The sequence below is a fragment of the Podarcis erhardii genome (assembly GCF_964252035.2).
Source record: "Podarcis erhardii genome assembly, chromosome: 4".
Taxonomy (NCBI): Eukaryota; Metazoa; Chordata; class Lepidosauria; order Squamata; family Lacertidae; genus Podarcis; species Podarcis erhardii.
Window position 1 is genome coordinate 69,233,808 of NC_138508.1, and position 16,547 is coordinate 69,250,354.

General features: G+C 42.0%; 1 protein-coding gene and 1 long non-coding RNA gene across 5 annotated transcripts in view; one reads left to right on the forward strand and one right to left on the reverse strand.

Annotated features, from left to right (window-relative positions):
* Positions 1–57: 57 nt before the first annotated feature.
* LOC309340195 lies at positions 58–5,647 on the forward strand. Its single transcript, XR_014155853.1, has 3 exons — positions 58–116; positions 151–257; positions 5,451–5,647. It is a non-coding gene; the product is annotated as an uncharacterized lncRNA (long non-coding RNA).
* Positions 5,648–12,791: 7,144 nt separating this feature from the next.
* Positions 12,792–16,547, reverse strand: part of FRMPD4 (FERM and PDZ domain containing 4) — a 198,023-nt gene continuing 194,267 nt past the window's right edge. For 3 of the 4 annotated variants that reach the window (XM_081858658.1, XM_081858659.1, XM_081858660.1), the window contains exon 17: positions 12,792–14,741. In XM_081858658.1, the coding sequence (XP_081714784.1) occupies positions 13,396–14,741 (1,346 nt within the window). In that variant the 3' untranslated portion in view covers positions 12,792–13,395. Of the gene's footprint in view, positions 14,747–16,547 lie in introns of all 4 variants that reach the window. The other variant, XM_081858661.1, reaches the window with a different exon arrangement.

Consider the following 16,547-nt stretch of genomic DNA (forward strand, 5'->3'; position numbering starts at 1 on the left):
ACACGCCCCCTCAGCGCCGCGGACACGCCCCCCACCGGCGCGCTCGCTCTCCCGCGCGCCCCCTTGACTCAAGAGGGCGGGGACTGAGTGGGCGGAGCTACCGGGCGAGAAGGACGGTGCTCACGCTGTGAGGTGGCGAGTAAGTGGAAGAAGGTTCCTCCAAGCGAGGCTTCCAGTGTGGGGAAACTAGAGATAAGAATGAAGAGAAGCCAAACTTCCGGGTAAAGATTGAAAGACTCTTTACCTCGCTTGTCGAGGTAACCAAGCTGCGTTGAACAGGCTGTATATGGTTTACATCGGGCAGGGAAGATTTGTCGGGATCATCTCAGATGCGCCTGACCTAGTTTCTGATGGATTCTACTTTTTTCCCCTCCTATCTCTATGGGTGGAGCAGTGCATTGTGGGCTGAAGGGGATTAGGGAAGGTGCAGGGAGGAAAGGGAAGCGCGCAGAGCGATCCTAACCTTCCTCCCCCACTCCGGGATGGAGCCCCTCTGAACTGCAGGGGATTTCGCTTGTTTAAATTCCCACCCCACCCAGGGTGGCGGAAGTACCAATAATAGAACAGTTCTGCATAGAGCAAGTAAAGCTCCGCCCCAAAATCAAAACACTAACGTTGATCATAAAGGTTTTAAAAGTCATATTGTCAGGAAAGCATTGTTTAATGTGTGGATCAGATATAAAGATCTATTGGAGAATAAAACTCCAAGATGGCTTTCGCCAATGGAGGCAAAAGCTTTGAAAAAACTTAATATGGAGTCCACATGGCCGAGGTACTGGGAAATTTTAGAACAGGAGGGTAGCAATGTTAAATTGAAGAGTTTTGAGAAATTAAAGGATAAAGTCAGAGATTGGCTTCATTATTTTCAAATAATGGAGGCTTATAAGATGGATAAGAAAATTGGCTTCCAGGTGGAGAAATCTAAATTGGAGACAGAACTGTTAGAATCCAATACTAAGAATTTATCTAAAATGTACAACTTGCTGTTGAAATGGAATACGGAAGATGAAATTGTTAAATCAGCTATGATCAAGTGGGTGCAAGATATAGGTCACAATATTATGTTTGCTGACTGGGAAAGGTTGTGGACCACAGGCATCAAATTTACGGCATGTAATGCCTTGAGAGAAAATATTATGAAAATGATATATAGGTGGTACATGACCCCAGTCAAGCTTGCAAAAATTAACCACTTGTCAGATAACAAATGTTGGAAATGTAAAGAGAATGAAGGTACTTTTTTTCACCTTTGGTGGACATGCCCAAGGATTAAGGCTTTCTGGGAAATGATATATAATGAAATGAAAAAGATGTTTAAATACACTTTCCTGAAGAAACCAGAGGCCTTCCTCCTGGGTATGGTAAGCCATGTGGTGTTAAAAAAGGACAGAACGTTGTTTTTGTATGCTACAACAGCAGCAAGAATCCTTATCGCAAAGTATTGGAAGACGCCAGATCTACCCACTCTGGAAGAATGGCAGATGAAGATGACGGACTACATGGGACTCGCAGAGATGACGGGCAGAATCCGAGACCAGGAGAAGGAGACAGTGGAAGAAGATTGGAAGAAATTCAAGGACTATTTAAATAAATACTATAAGATTGAAGAATGTTAGTTTGACAAGGATTTAAAAAATATATTGGTTTTCAGAGACATTAGCGTAAGAAAAGAAATGGAACTAGTAAAATTATATGGTGAAATAAGGGAAGGGACTTGCTGATGGAATAATGAAACTAGAATACAAAATGGTGAGGTATGAGGAAGTCGGGGAAATAAGGTTAAGAAATAAGGTTTTGAAATTATTCTTGTTGTTTTTTGTTGTTGTTTGTGTTTGTCTTTATTGTAGTTGTTTTGTATTTGTATGTTTTATTGGAAAATTTAATAAATATTATTATATAAAAAAAACAAAACAAAACACTAACGTTGAAACCATCTCATCACCTGAAGGTTTTTTTGAAGGGCCGTTGGTATCGCAGGAACTCTGCCCATGGCTAAGTAGGAGAGACTTCTTCTTTTTTAGGACCAACTAAAATGACACAAAAGAAGTCAGCAAACCTTCAGGCTGCTTTTTGTGCCGTTTTGTTGTTGTTGTTTAATTAAACAACAACAAAAAATGGCACAAAACAAGTCAGCAAACCTTCAGGCTGGGTCACAGTCTAGAGTCATGTGCGAAAGTTAGAGTTCTCAGGTTTCTGGCATGGGACATACAGTACAACAGATAACAACTGCCCACTCAAACCACAAAAACAGCTCAATTCCACAATCTGCCCCTGCCTGGCCCAAATGGCAAACTGCAGTCTTCGAAGGTGCAGGAGTTGTTAAGCAAAACCAATTCCAGATACTACTGTAGTACAATAAGCCCGCAACTTATGTGGGGGGTTACACTCGGGCTCAAGCACCTAAAGCCACAACACAATGGGTGCACTTAGTGGGTGGGAGTGGCAAAGTAATTTTTCTCAGATGCCTGCTACATTTTTTTTTTTTTTTTTTTTTGCCAAGCACATAAAGCTGAATGCACACAGGTTAAATGTGGCAGAGTCCAGCCAGCTGACACAGACCTTGGATCATCCCAGTCTTGCAAAGTGGCGCAGGGCTGGCAGGGCAGCGTGAGGAGCCAAATGTGCAGCACCCCATTAAAAATGTGCCCCAGCATTCCCACCCCCACTATGCTCCGTCTTCATAAAAACTTCAAACAACTGTCATAATTCCATTACAATCATTTGCTCTTTAAAAGCAAGGCAGGATGAGAATAATGTTTTAAAATGCCTCCCACTTTGAGGCAGCATAATTTATTTTGCCTATTCCTCTGCCATCATACCTGAGACATACATAACTTGGATGTGAATAGACCCTATAAAAGGGAAAGCAAGGCTATGATGGGGGTAATTAACCTCCTTAACCCCCCCCCCCGGATTGTGGGGGGACGGCCCTTGCCTGCTGTGCCCTATACCACCCCCGAATTTGTGGGGATGGGGGCACTGGGCACAAAGCCCTCCTGTGGGATTCTGGCACTCCTGGACGCCGTCCCTGATCCGCACCGCTAGTTGCAAGAATCTTCAAAAGAAACAATCTGGACAAGATAAATTGCACATACTTCAAGGAAAAAGGGGGAGTAAAGATTGCTGACAGAAGAGATCTCTGATAACAAGACAAGAATAAAATATGAGAAGATACGTCAAGATACGGTACGACAAATGACTGAGGGGGGAGGGAGGGAAAATCTGCCTTTCCTTTTTTTATGTGATTAAACAAGAATCCCCTCCCCTAACGAGTCAGAAATTAAGGACTTAAGCTGTGGATTTAAGGCTGTGTGGAGATAAACTTTCGAACCAAACAATGTTTCAAGACGAAGCTGGAAAGCTAAGAGTTTTGGAATGACGCAGTTAAAAATGCCGTCGCCATTTTGGGAGGCATTGTTGGAGCTCTTGGGTCTGGGAGGAGAAAGAGAGAAATCAACTTCTCGGTGGGACTTAAGAGTGACAAATGCCTAATTTATGATGGAAAGAGCGATGTTATCTACGAAGGAGATATATGGAAACCATCTGGACTTAGTTTGGAGGAATGCAGTAATAAGAAGATGATCTGAATCCCCCTTTGGATCTTGAAGTATGGGTTCCCCCAACAAAATTAAAAAATTTGGCTTTGTAATTTGGAATTTATGCGATGTGATTTAATTTGATGTGATTGGCCAGTTAATAAAAATTATTTTTTTTTTTAAAAAAAAAGGGAAAGCAGAGTGTGACACAGGCCTTTAAGTAACACACAAGGCAGCTGCCCCCCAAGCCATATATTGCTACAAAGCACACACCATACTTCCTAGCAATAGGTCACTGCCAGAGGCAGTGTGTCTCTGAATTGCTAAAAATTGCAGGTGAGTAGAGTGCTCAGGTACTACTTGGAGGGTTCCTCCTGGCATCTGGTTGGCCACTGAGGACAGGATGCTAGTCTAGATGGGTCATTTGCCGGATCCAGTAGGGTTTATGTGCTATGCCATTGAGCTATGGGCCCACTTCCCCATTGTTATGTTACAAATTGGGTGCTGCAAACTTGGGCAGAGCACAAGACAATTCTTCTGGGATATACCTTGCCTTCTACTGCTGACCTGCAGCCACATCATATGCATACAAAAGTATGCATACAGTTGTAACTTTACAGTGCAAGCCGATATTTGTCTATTCAGAAGTAAGCCCCACTGAGTTCAATGGGACCTACTTCTTACCAAGTGTCCTTAGGATTGCAGCCTTAACCAGAATTGTGGTCACATTTCATGGTAGCTAGCAAATATGTTTCAAAAGGAATCAATTAAAAATAGACTAAGAGAAAATATAAATATATAATAGGCAAAAACTACGTTTTTTATCCATCTCATGCCAGGACTAACAATTGCTTTGGGAAAAAAGGGGAAAATGTTACAGACACAACTGAACTGCATGTTCAATTTCCTGCATGTTTCATCGTAATTTTGCAGAGCAAATGACTAGATGCGCATCAACAACTAAGCTTCTGAAACCAGAAACTCCCCAAAATGATTAGATGAATGGATGTCGGGAAGTTGATCCTCCTCTGTTGGGCCTTTCTTTCCTGTCGCCTGCTGAGAGTCTTATGCTTATCATGTGAATTTTTTTTCTGGAAAGTTTCAAAACTTGTATTGTAAGAGAGAACCTCGTGCTTGTAAACTAATGCATGGATGAATTCACAACGTTTCAATAAGTGGGTTTTAAAAACATCTCTATTATAGCCAATTGTGTGAAAGTGAATTAAATAGAAAACAATTTTTTTGGATGTTCTCTCTTTTCTCTCTCAAAAGTTCTGCTTAAAATCTTTGCCAGGAAGTAATCAAAATGTGTCTATTGTGGGGTTATATTATTTTCTTATTGTTATTTAGAGTATGGTGTGGTCCACCAGATATTGTTGGATTCCCAACTCTCATCAGCTCCAGCCAGCATGGCCAATGCTGATGAATGATACGAGTTGTGGTCCCAGCAACATTTGGCATGCCACAGATACCCAAACCCTCGCTTTAGAGCTAAGACTGGATTAAGGACTTGTGCCGGATGAAGAATGATAGGGGTTCCTATCTTCTGCTTCGTAAATGAGCCTCCTTCAGCTTCATGGGGAAAGAGGAAGGAGGAGCTCATGGCTGCCGTTCACTTTTTCATATTTCTCTCTGGCTGAAGCCCAGACATGCTGGATGGCTGGGAGTCTCAATGGCACCCCTCTGGAGGCTTCACCCGAGGCAGAAACCCTGGCTAGACCCACCCCTCAGCTATGACTGTGCATTAGGTGTGGGGAGATGGGCTCCACCGAGGGTATAGACTAGGCTGATCCTGAAAGTCAGGCCCTTTAGCTGTTAGCTTTTGCCAGCAAGGGACAAGCATAAAAGGAGTGATGCAGCAGAGCCTGTGTCCAGCATAAATGCTTACAAAACTCCAAATTGCTTTTCTTTCAGAAGGAGCCTTGGATATATTTGCAAGGGAGAAACAGAAGTAGATGTTAAGCACCGCCACCACCTGCCTACCGAATGTCAACCTTCTACATTAACCATCATTCATGAGTTGGGGGGGACGACACATTTTTGCTAGTATAACAATTCTGTCTTTATCCGTTAGTCACTGTCATTGTATTGCATAAAATAATATTCTTTTAGGAGATGACTGCACTTGCACATTTCATTTTACTTGACATATATACTTTACTTTATATAAGTGGCTGCTTATACAAAATTGATCCTGAAAATATTTAGTCATGAAGTACTTGACATCTGTACTGTTCGTAGTATCCCTTTAGAGAGTTTAAGCTACTGTTGTTTCCTACTGGTCTTACATCTGCATTTGAAACACTTGGGCTATCCTGTATTCTCATGAAAATGAGAAGTTACTGTCTTGGATGGGAAACAAACACGCTAGTGAACTGCCTCCACTGTTACTGCCAGAGGTTGTTCTACCATCTCAATCATCCCAGGTGAAAGGACTGCAAATTACTGTTGGATTCGCCACAGTAATTGAATGCCAATTACCACTGGTTGGATGTGAATCTTAAAGCAGCTGGAGCTCCAACCAGTTCCAGTTCTCATAACATTAGCAGCAAATACACTCTCAGACTCAATGCCAACACAACACAACAAGGAGCTAGGTATTTAAAGAAGCATTACAACCTTGTAAATCCCTGCGGCACTCTCTCAGAGGCTGTCTCTTCTACCTCCCATCATGGAAAAAGCAGGGAAGGAGTAAATTTTACATGTCAAGGTTTCCTCTTTTCATCACAACAAATGGCAGGATAACCCAACAAGCTTTCCCCCAAAATTCTCATGCACCTCCATTTCTCATTATCCCATTAACCATGTCTGATGCATCGTGATGTGGGTCAGACAAGCGTGCTTTACAACTGGATATGAAAAACTGGTATCAGCATCCTCTCCACTAACCCACCCACCCCTCAGGAAAATGGCTCTAATATTAGACTAGGAAGCAATTACCTTGAGACAGTGCTTCAGGGGCTGTGCATTTAGCCAGGGAAAGGATCAGATGCTCTCCAGTACTCTGCTGTCAGCTTCTCTCAGGAGAGACGACATAGCAATGTGCAGGTGGTTAGTCAGGCTGATCTCACGGGTAAGAGTAAAATGCACAGGGGAAATGAGGACCACAGAAGGCTGGTGCTGTGCCAATAGGTGCATCAAAGGCATTCTGATTAATGTATTTACTGTAACTCCAAGCATTCCCACAGCATAACTGGGCAGTTTAATTAGCAATTCAATCCCTAAAAGCATGTGCCAATAGGACTTATTTTATGGTAAGAATGCTTAGGGTTGCCACAACTGGCATGTGGCATGCAACTTCCAAGCAAGCCTGAGCCTCTGCACTTTTAAAGATACTAAACAATGGTTAAGATATATCAGGACTGTATAATCCATCTCTCCCCCCCCTTTTTTTGTTCTAAAAAGTATTGAGCCAACATTCTCTCTTATTCACGGATGGACAAAAATCTATAATAAAAGTATTTTCATAAGAAGCAATTTATCTAGCCCTTAATGTTTATTTTAATATGTTATGCATGATTAGATAAATAAGCACTTGTGCTCATTACTGCGTGAAAACTGCCACATCTGTACAATGGAATCATTTCTTTATTATTATTGCTGTCATTTTCTTCATGGAAGACCTGAAGCCTGAATGTGTATTAAGCTTTCAGAGTAAAGCTATAACACGATCTTTAAATGATTTGTGTTAAATGAGTTCAGCATAGTGTGCTGACAAACCTGAAGTATGAATTAGCTCTCCATTTATTCAAACTGTCAGTACGATAGAACTGCTGAAGGTTTTGAAAGTAAAATGTGTGCGTATACCTATATCTATATCTATATCTAAATGTAAAGGTACCCCTGACCACTAGGTCCAGCCATGGACGACTCAGGGGTTGCACACTCATTTCACTCTATAGGCCGAGGGAGCCACTGTTTGTCCGCAGACAGCTTCTGGGTCATGTGGGTGGCCAGCATGACTAAGCCACTTTTGGTGAACGAGAGCAGCACACAGAAACGCCATTTACCTTCCCGCCGGAGCGGTACCTATTTATCTACTTGCACTTTGACATGCTTTCAAACTGCTAGGTTGGTAGGAGCTGGGACCGATCAATGGGAGCTCACCCCATTGCGGGGATTTGAACCGCCGACCTTCTGATCGGCAAGCCCTAGGCTCTGTGGTTTAGACCACAGCACCACCCGTGTCCGTATATCTATATCTAGTTTTCTTTAAATCTATGGGGCTTCTTTCTAAGAAAGCATCTACATGATGTTAGACTCATTTCCCAATCCAAAAGGTTTAAGGAAGGGGTGGTTCTGTGGTTCTCCAGATGCTATCCTCCCCACCCCCAGCTTCCTTCAGCCCCAGCTAGCATGGCCAATGGTCAGAGATGATGGAAAGTGGAACATAAATTTAATTGGGAGGAAGAGTGAGACGTACATTTCATAAATGAATAAATTGTCCAGAAACATCTGGGATGCCCCCAGGAGCTCCTTCCCTGGTTTAATGGGTTCCAAAGCATATTAATTCAATGCTACACAGTGGTCTGTTTGGGTATTTTCACAGCACAGGGAAACAGTGCATGAGTGTTGTACAGAAGAGAGATAGATTTTTCTCTTGCACAGCTCCATATCAGAGCACCCATATTTGTCTATAGTCGGGATCAGATTTCCACACACAAAATATGAGCAATGCCTACCAGGAAGATCTACTGTGCAGCATGAGAACAGAGCAAATATATTCTGCCCAAAAACACATTCTTCCAGATTGGTCCACAGAGTGCTGGCTCTGTTGGGCTAGGCATCTGCAAGTAGGTGTTTTACTGCCCGCAACAGTGGCTGGACCAGCAGCAGAGGGAACTCCAATTGATATTGACTCATTTAATGGAGCAGGTTCCTTTCTAATTTCTCTCCCAGATGCTATGGTAGTCTCCCTGGAGTTGCTTCTTAAAGAAGACTCCCAAGAGTCTCCCTTTAGCATCATTTCCACCGTTGTACTGTGCTAGAAAAGGGGTGTGGGGACCAGGTGGACTCTGGCTCCCAACATTAAAAGTTGTATTTATTGTTTATTAAATCTGTATACTGCCCTATGTTCTCAGGGAAGTTACAACATAAAGTCACAATATAAAAAACACAAAATACATAATAGAAACAAAAACAACCTAATAACCCACTTCCCTCCGCAACACCTTTTAAGAGGGCATTGGATGTCAATCAGCCAAAGGCCTGGTTAAAGAGGAACATGTTTGCCTGGTGCCTAAAATTGTATAATGAAGGTGCCAGGTGAACCTCTTTGGGGAGAACATTCCACAAATGGGAGCCACTGCAGAAAAGGCCCATTCTCATGTTTGCACCCTCTGGACCTCTTGTGGAGGAAACACCTGAAGAAGATGCTCTCAGGGTCCGGATAGGTTCATATGGAAATAATTAACACTTCAATCTCCTCTTCCACTCACAACCATCATGTTTGGTAAACTGCAGCTTTTAAATAAAACATACCTTTGTTAAACGCTTGCATTCTTGGGTTGCCATCTTTAGTAGAGCTATTTTGATGTGAATGAGACCTCTTCCATATAATTGTCCTGATCCCTCCAGAGGCCATCTGCGTGGAAGCAGGTTTCTGTACATGGAACTGTACATTGAAATGAATTTCCTAGGCTGATTCAAAAGCTGGAACTATGAAATACATCATCAGTCGTGCAATTCAGCTGTTTGGGAGGAAGAGGGGCTGGGATTCTGTCTTCCTCACTCTCTGCTTCCTGACAAACTGCTGATCAACACACAGTGGTAAGTTATCTGATTGGGTTATACATACACATAGTTGGACCACAACTAGTGAGATTGGCTTGAAGATGCAAATGTGATGCTGCAGACCATAGCTTTGTCTTGAATAGTGACTGAAAAATATGCTATGATGTTTCTATCTGTTTGGTTCCACCTCAAGCTACAGAGTTCAGACTATTAGGTCCAAGAGTTAGGCTAAGTCAGAAATGGACATTTCAGGGGCCACTCGATTCCCCCAAACAATGTCTAGGGAGCCAAAGAAATGTGGTATATGCCAACTTCTTCATGGGCTGTCAGGCTCTGTATTAGTGTAATAATGGCTTCTAGCCAGGCCATTACTCCACTCAGCCATAAAGCTTAGTAGGAGACACTGCAGCAATAAAAGATTGGAGCCCTCTCTGGGTATAGAATTCTCGTAGACTTTAGGGGCCTCATAAAGTTATTTGAAGACTAGATTGTGGGATAACCGGCCTCATAACAAACATGCTTAGGCCTAATTAATGCATAAAGGGACTAACACCATAAATTCAGCTGTCCTGCCAGGCTTAGCTCACCTTGGAAGGGACTAGGTTCAAGCTTTTGTTCACTCTTCAGTCTCCCTTAGAAGCTCAGCATGTGAAGAGGGCCACATGGCTCTCACCAGCCACTCTTGAGTTCCTATACCAATAATTTAGGAACTTTCACCACTGTAACTAAGCCAAGTTTTACTGTCTGTGCAACCTTTTCCGAATGCTGTATGGAAAAGCACATGAATCACACCTTTGGAGAGTTTGTAAGTAAACCGTTTTTAACTTACCAAACGTGTGGTCTTTTTCTGTCCTAGGGGAAGAGGGATTGTTTTGGAACTCACAAGGGCATATTTTAAAGGTCTAACAGCCTATATTTCCACACTTTGCTGCATGTTTTGTGATTTAAAATCTCTGCAGGGGTTCTCTCACTAATTAGTATTATTAATTCAATGCACAGTCATACCTTGGCTCCCAAACGCCTTGGGAGTCGAACGTTCCCGCTCCCAAACGATCAAAAACCAGAAGTGAGTGTTCTAGTTTTCAAAAAAAAAATTGGAAGCCAAATGTCTGGCACAGCTTCTGCTACTGTTTCCGGCACGCCTGCACAATTGGGAACCAATCAGAAGCTGCACCTTGGTTTCTGAACTTTTCAGAAGTTGGACAGACTTCCAGAACAGATTCTGTTTGACTTCTGAGGTACGTCTGTAAATACTGCCCTTAATCAAAAGATCTCAGCGCGGTGTACAACATTAGAAACACATTACAAAACATAATAGGTAAAGGCAAAGGGACCCTGACCATTAGGTCCAGTCGTGGCCGACTCTGGGGTTGTGGCGCTCATCTTGCTTTATTGGCTGTACAGCTTCCGGGTCATGTGGCCAGCATGACTAAGCCGCTTCTGGCAAAGCAGAGCAGCACACAGAAATGCTGTTTACCTTCCCGCCGGAGCGGTACCTATTTATCTACTTGCACTTTGACGTGCTTTCGAACTGCTAGGTTGGCAGGAACAAAACATAATAAAATATAATAAAAACATAGTAAAAAGCACACTGACAGACAACCTAATCGTAAAATATTGCAGTACTTGCCCCAAACTTGGATCTTGGCAACCTAGGAATTATTATTTTATACATATTTTTTCCCTTGAAGCAACATGAATGGGACCATAAATATCAGTTGATCAACTATGGGTATGGCCTAGTTATTTAAGCTAATCATCATCTCTGGGATAAGCCCTCACCCTGCAGCCACACACATGGACAGCAGCCATATTAATTATGGACTTTGGGGGATTGTTAGTTTGACATAATGTACATTTATAGGCTTAATTTGAAAACAAAATTTGCACAAAACGGAAGGCATCCTATTCCTTTTTATTTTAAAGCATGATTTAATGGTACTAGAGGTTTTAGTCATGAATGTTCAATGACTTCGGGAAATTCCTAAATGGGAAAACACAAGCAAGATTGATGTGGAAGGCTGGTGACTAAAAGTAGAGCCGTCGTATCTTAGATGTTAGCCTGAGAAGCCTAAAATCTTGAAGACAGATTCTAGCTGTTGAGAAACGCTTGAAAACAGTGTCTGGCATGTACCCAAAGGGCACAAATAGCCTTTAGACAAAAAACTAAGTCTTCTCAATAAATATCTCATTTGTTCCTCAGATAACTGTGTTGACACAGTCTCTGCTGCGTATGCTCTGGGATCAGCTGGAATAGCTGCAGATGTTTCTATGCAGCAATGTGCTCTCATCCTCTCTTCTCACCAGTATTAAGCACATGAGTGTGTACACTCCACATGGTACACACCGTAGTTTACTAGCATCCTATGGAGAGAGAAAAGACCATTTGTATGAGAGAACCAGTTTAAGTAGGCACTTCAGTTAATGCTGGAAATGATCCAGATTTACCAAGCTAAAATGGATAAAATAAATGAAGAATGCAATCATATTGTCGTTGATTAATACTTCGCTGCATTACTTGTTCTTCGTGAGCTGGAGATACGCACCATATTGTTCTGAATATTGCTTAGATCTGAGATGGGGCAATCTGTGGTACTTCAGATATTGTTGGTACACTCCAACTCCCATCAGCCTGAGCCAACATGGACAATTGTCAGGTTGATGGAAGTTGTAGTCTAGGAACAACTGGAGGACCAAAGGTTTCCCTTCATGTACACTGATATGTTCCCAAGCTTTATAGGTAATCACTGATTACTGCAAGTCTGAAATAGGAAAACTGATGTGCCAGGAAATTACAAGTTGGTTATATGACATCCTTTCAAAGCTCTATATATTGACCTATTTGAGCAAAGAGCAGAGCGGGAAAACAGACCACAAATCACCAAATGCATAAAGTAACAGAAGATGATACAAAGGAGTAAGAAGACTAGGAGATGCCTTAAAAAGCCGATATATAGAAATCAAGTCACTCTGTTCAAACTGTCCAGGATGTTATTTCATGTAATGCACAAAGCTATCTGTGGCAAGATTGCTTTTGATTCTGTTTTCAAAGGGTTGGGTGCCTTAAATCCTCTTGGGATTCAAATGAAAGTGTTCCCCACACACCAGCTTTTGTGACACACCATCTTGACATGGCAGACTAACCAAAATAACTTTGAGCAACTGCTTCAAGCCACAGCGTTGAAAAAAAGACTCAGTGTGTAGATGTGGATATAATATAAGGCCAAGCTGCCCTTTATTTTCATAGGAGGAATTGCTACCAGGGAGGGTGTGTGTGGAAAGACAGTGGGGTGAGCTTCTCTACCTGTTCTAAACCACCCCCTTTTACAGGGAATCATATATAAAAAACTGCTGTCTGGAATGTAACTTAAGGGGAGTAAACATCCCCCCCCCCGAATGTCATAAGCTGCATTTACGTGTTTGAATTTTGTATTTGCGTTAAACATTTGAGAGCAGTGCCTTTTTGATTGAGCAGTAGCACAGAAACAAACTACCAATGTAACAGATGCATCAAGCAAGCAGTATGAACAAAAGAGTAATTTATTATGCGCATATATATACACATATGTATATATATATATTTATATATATATATAATCTCTATTCAGTCACAATAGTCTCCGGGTTTTAAAATGTATTTTTGCTATATTCAATGCTTTAAAAATTATAATTCAAACATTAAATACTGTTATATACATTATGATTCAATTTCTTAGTTCTAACCATGAACAATATAGTTCCCAAGTATAAACCTGGAGGGGGAAAGGAAGTAAATCCTCTAGCATTACAGTCTTAAGAAATTAAGATCAAACACCTGTAGATTTGACTATGGAAAAAGTCAAACTTCCAAATGCTTTTATGTAGTTTATCCTTCAAAAAGAAAGAAAGAAAGAAAGAAAGAAAGAAAGAAAGAAAGAAAGAAAGAAAGCGAGCGTAGGATAGAACTGGTCAGAAGTCCCATAGTTGTTGTTTTTTAAATGTCATACCTATTTTATATAAAATAACAAAATATACAGAGAGAGCGTCAAGGTTTGTTTTTTAAAACATTATTTCATACACGTACAAGTAAATAAAAGTTTTTTTTAATGTATGGCTTTGCAAAGGTAGATTATGAAGTGACTTCTGTTTATTTATTTAAAAGCATTTTAAGAGAACGTGTTAGTGTGCTTACGATAGTGGCCATGGTGGTCGAATTACGAGCCAAGAGTTTAATGCTAGAGTTACCGGAGGTCTTACCAGACACTGCTTCCGCAGCTTTTAGAAGACAAATGTAGTTTATTACAACCTCATCTATTTTAGCTACAATTTCCTCCTGCTGTGTTTCTGAGTTCATGATTTTAACTAAACGCATGCAGGCTTCTGTTAAGCAACAGAGTACTTGAAAGCTGGAAGTCATAGCTACAAGCATTTCCTCTGGGCTTTTTTCAGCCATGGCCATTTTCCTGCAGGCACTTCCCAACTGTCTCGATTCTACAGATAACAGTTGTTTATACTGAGAAAGTTTAAGGTCATATGCTTCTGAATGATCCTCCCTCTTCCCCATACACGATCGGACCAAACAGAGGAGCTCATTGGCATCTTTTTGTGCTGCAAGAAATCCATCAGGCACTGCATAATTCTTCTCCTTCATTACGCCGAGTCTCGCTATTCTTGCATCGAAGGACATGTCGCTGAGATTCCTATCGGTTTGACCATCCTGGTCTCCATGAGTGCTCTTGCTGCTTGGGCTGCTTTCGGCATCGCTGCCAGTCTTTGTGCCCTCCTTCCCATTCTCCTCACTTTCAATGGAAGGAGGCCGAGGGGACAATTCTGCTACCTGGCACTGTATCTCGGGACGATAGAGGAACGAGAGCCGGGCGCCACCTCTGTGCTCATCTTCATCCTCGTCCTCTTCGGCGTTTCCTCTCGCTAGGAAACAATAGCTAAAGGGGCCGCGGCATTTCCAATTGCTGGCATCCAGCTTTCTTAATGGCAACGTTCTGTACTGCTTGGACTCCTTCCGGATGGCGTTCAAGACAGGAGATCTTTTGCTGCCCATGCTGCTGACATTCACAGAGCTCTGGGAATAACTTTTGGAGAACGTTTTGCCCAGAGGAAGTTCTCCTCTTTTTTCTGATTTTGTTGAGCCACCTGCTTCAGCGATGTCTGTACATAACACACTGACTGGGGCTTTCTTCTTCCCGAGAAATGTCTCGAGGCTTGTCGATTCTGCAGTGACGCTGCTGCTTCGTCGCAGAACTTTCCTGTTGTGCGGCATCTTGAGGCTTCCCCCCATCATCTCATATGGCCATAAACTAACCGCTACCCCACCTGACTGGTTGACTTTGGGAACATCAAAAGAGTCTTGGTTTCGACTTGGCACCTTTGATTCTGAGTGAATGTGGGATGATAGCGTGATGGAATCAGCTCTGGGCTGGTTAGGAAAAGCTGAAGACATGCTTCCTTGTCTTCCAGTCACAGGCTCTGTGAAAGCTACACTAGGGGGAGTAGAAGAACAAAGGGAATAATTAAGCATCGCCTCAAAAAGCCATTTAGTGGCCAAGCATTTCAGCCGTATAGTCTTAACTGTTGCTTTGGAAATTTTAAAAAGGAAAGGTTTAATATTCTGAATACACATTTTCCAGACCCCACATGCAATCACAAATCTTTCAGGAGATGTGCAGTTCATCAAAATGAAAATTGTAAAAAAATCTTTACATCAGTCATAGAATTATAGAATTGTAGAGTTGGAAGGGACCCTTTAGATCATCTAATCTAACGCCCTGCAATGCAGGAATATGCAGCTCCCCCATACAGGGATTGAACCTGCAACCTTGGTGCTATCAGCACCATGCCCTAAAAACTAAGCTAACAGTTCCTTCCATATGTTATTAGTTAACTCGGATGAAGAAGATAGATATAGGATGGATCTACACTGATCTAAAAAAAAACGCTAAGAAAAAAAGTTATATACAGTGGTACTTCGGTTTTTGAACGTCTCTGTTGACAAACATTTCAGTTTTTGAACACCATAAACCCAGAAGTAAATGCTTCAGTTTTCGAACATGCCTCGGAAATCGAACATGCCATGAACTCAAACGGTCTTCCAGAACGGATTACGTTCAAAAACGGAGGTACCACTATAGCTCTCAGTACAATTTTCCATTTACTGCTGTACATTTTTATAACTCATTTATAATGTTTTAACTCACCAGTATAGTCTATGGTGTAAAAAGAGAAAACGCACCACCTCAGCTGTGAAGCTGCTTCACAATTTGAAGTGCACTTGTCATAGAAGTGATAAATTGAATGCTTGTTTAGCTGTTGGTTTTGTCCTTTCTCCTGCTTGAAGGACGACCCCTGCCCCCTGACTTTAGGAATCAGCATATACGTTATTCTGGTCATTCAATGTTTTGCTCCATTCTCAGAACTACAATTCCAGGAGTTTCATGTGAAGAAGGATTGACTGTGAAACCAGCTGAGAATTGTAGCTCCATGAGGGGAAATAGGGGTTTCCTAACAACTCTCAGCACCCTTAGCAAATCATACTTCCCAGGATTCTCGGGGGGGGGGGGGCTATGGTTTTTAAAGTGGCATAAATGTATGATGCAGATGAAGCCTTTAAGGAAAAAGCAAACTTTCAGGAGAAAAAACACCAAACGGCATGCATCACATGGTTTGGGTTTCAAGCAGGACTAAATCAATGCAGTAACATCTCCAGCTCTGGCCAATAGAGGAAGGAACTGCAAGGAAAGAACATTGCCAAATAATATTTAAAAAAAGCTTTGTGGCTCTGATAGGCCGGAATGGGAGCTTTTGCAATCCTATACACACTCACCTAAGAGTGAATCCAATTCTGCTCAATGGGGTTAATTCTGAGTAGGCACGTGCAGGATTGCAGAGTTAGAGGCTTGTTAATACTGCCTGCCGGCACACTTTTGCCTTCTTCCTCCCTATCTTGCTTTGCTTTCCCTACCCACGGTCGGCCAGGTCTAACTGGTACCTCAACCTCCCTTCAGTTGGTCTCTGGGTTCCTGCTACAGCCTCTTATTTCAGTATTTCCAATTCAAAATATTCTTCTGAAGAGTTTGATTCTTTTATTTGTAGGGCTCGATTCCACAAATCAGACAAATGTGCATGTGGCCCAAAGCAGATAATGGAGCATGTGTTTTGGATATGCACAAAGTCTACACTCCACTGTACAGGTGGGATTTCTAGAGTAGCGACTGTGTGAAACCATGCTAAGGCCACACTCTTAACACTTGAAGTACTGTCAGGGCTCTGAGGAGTGGGGGGAAG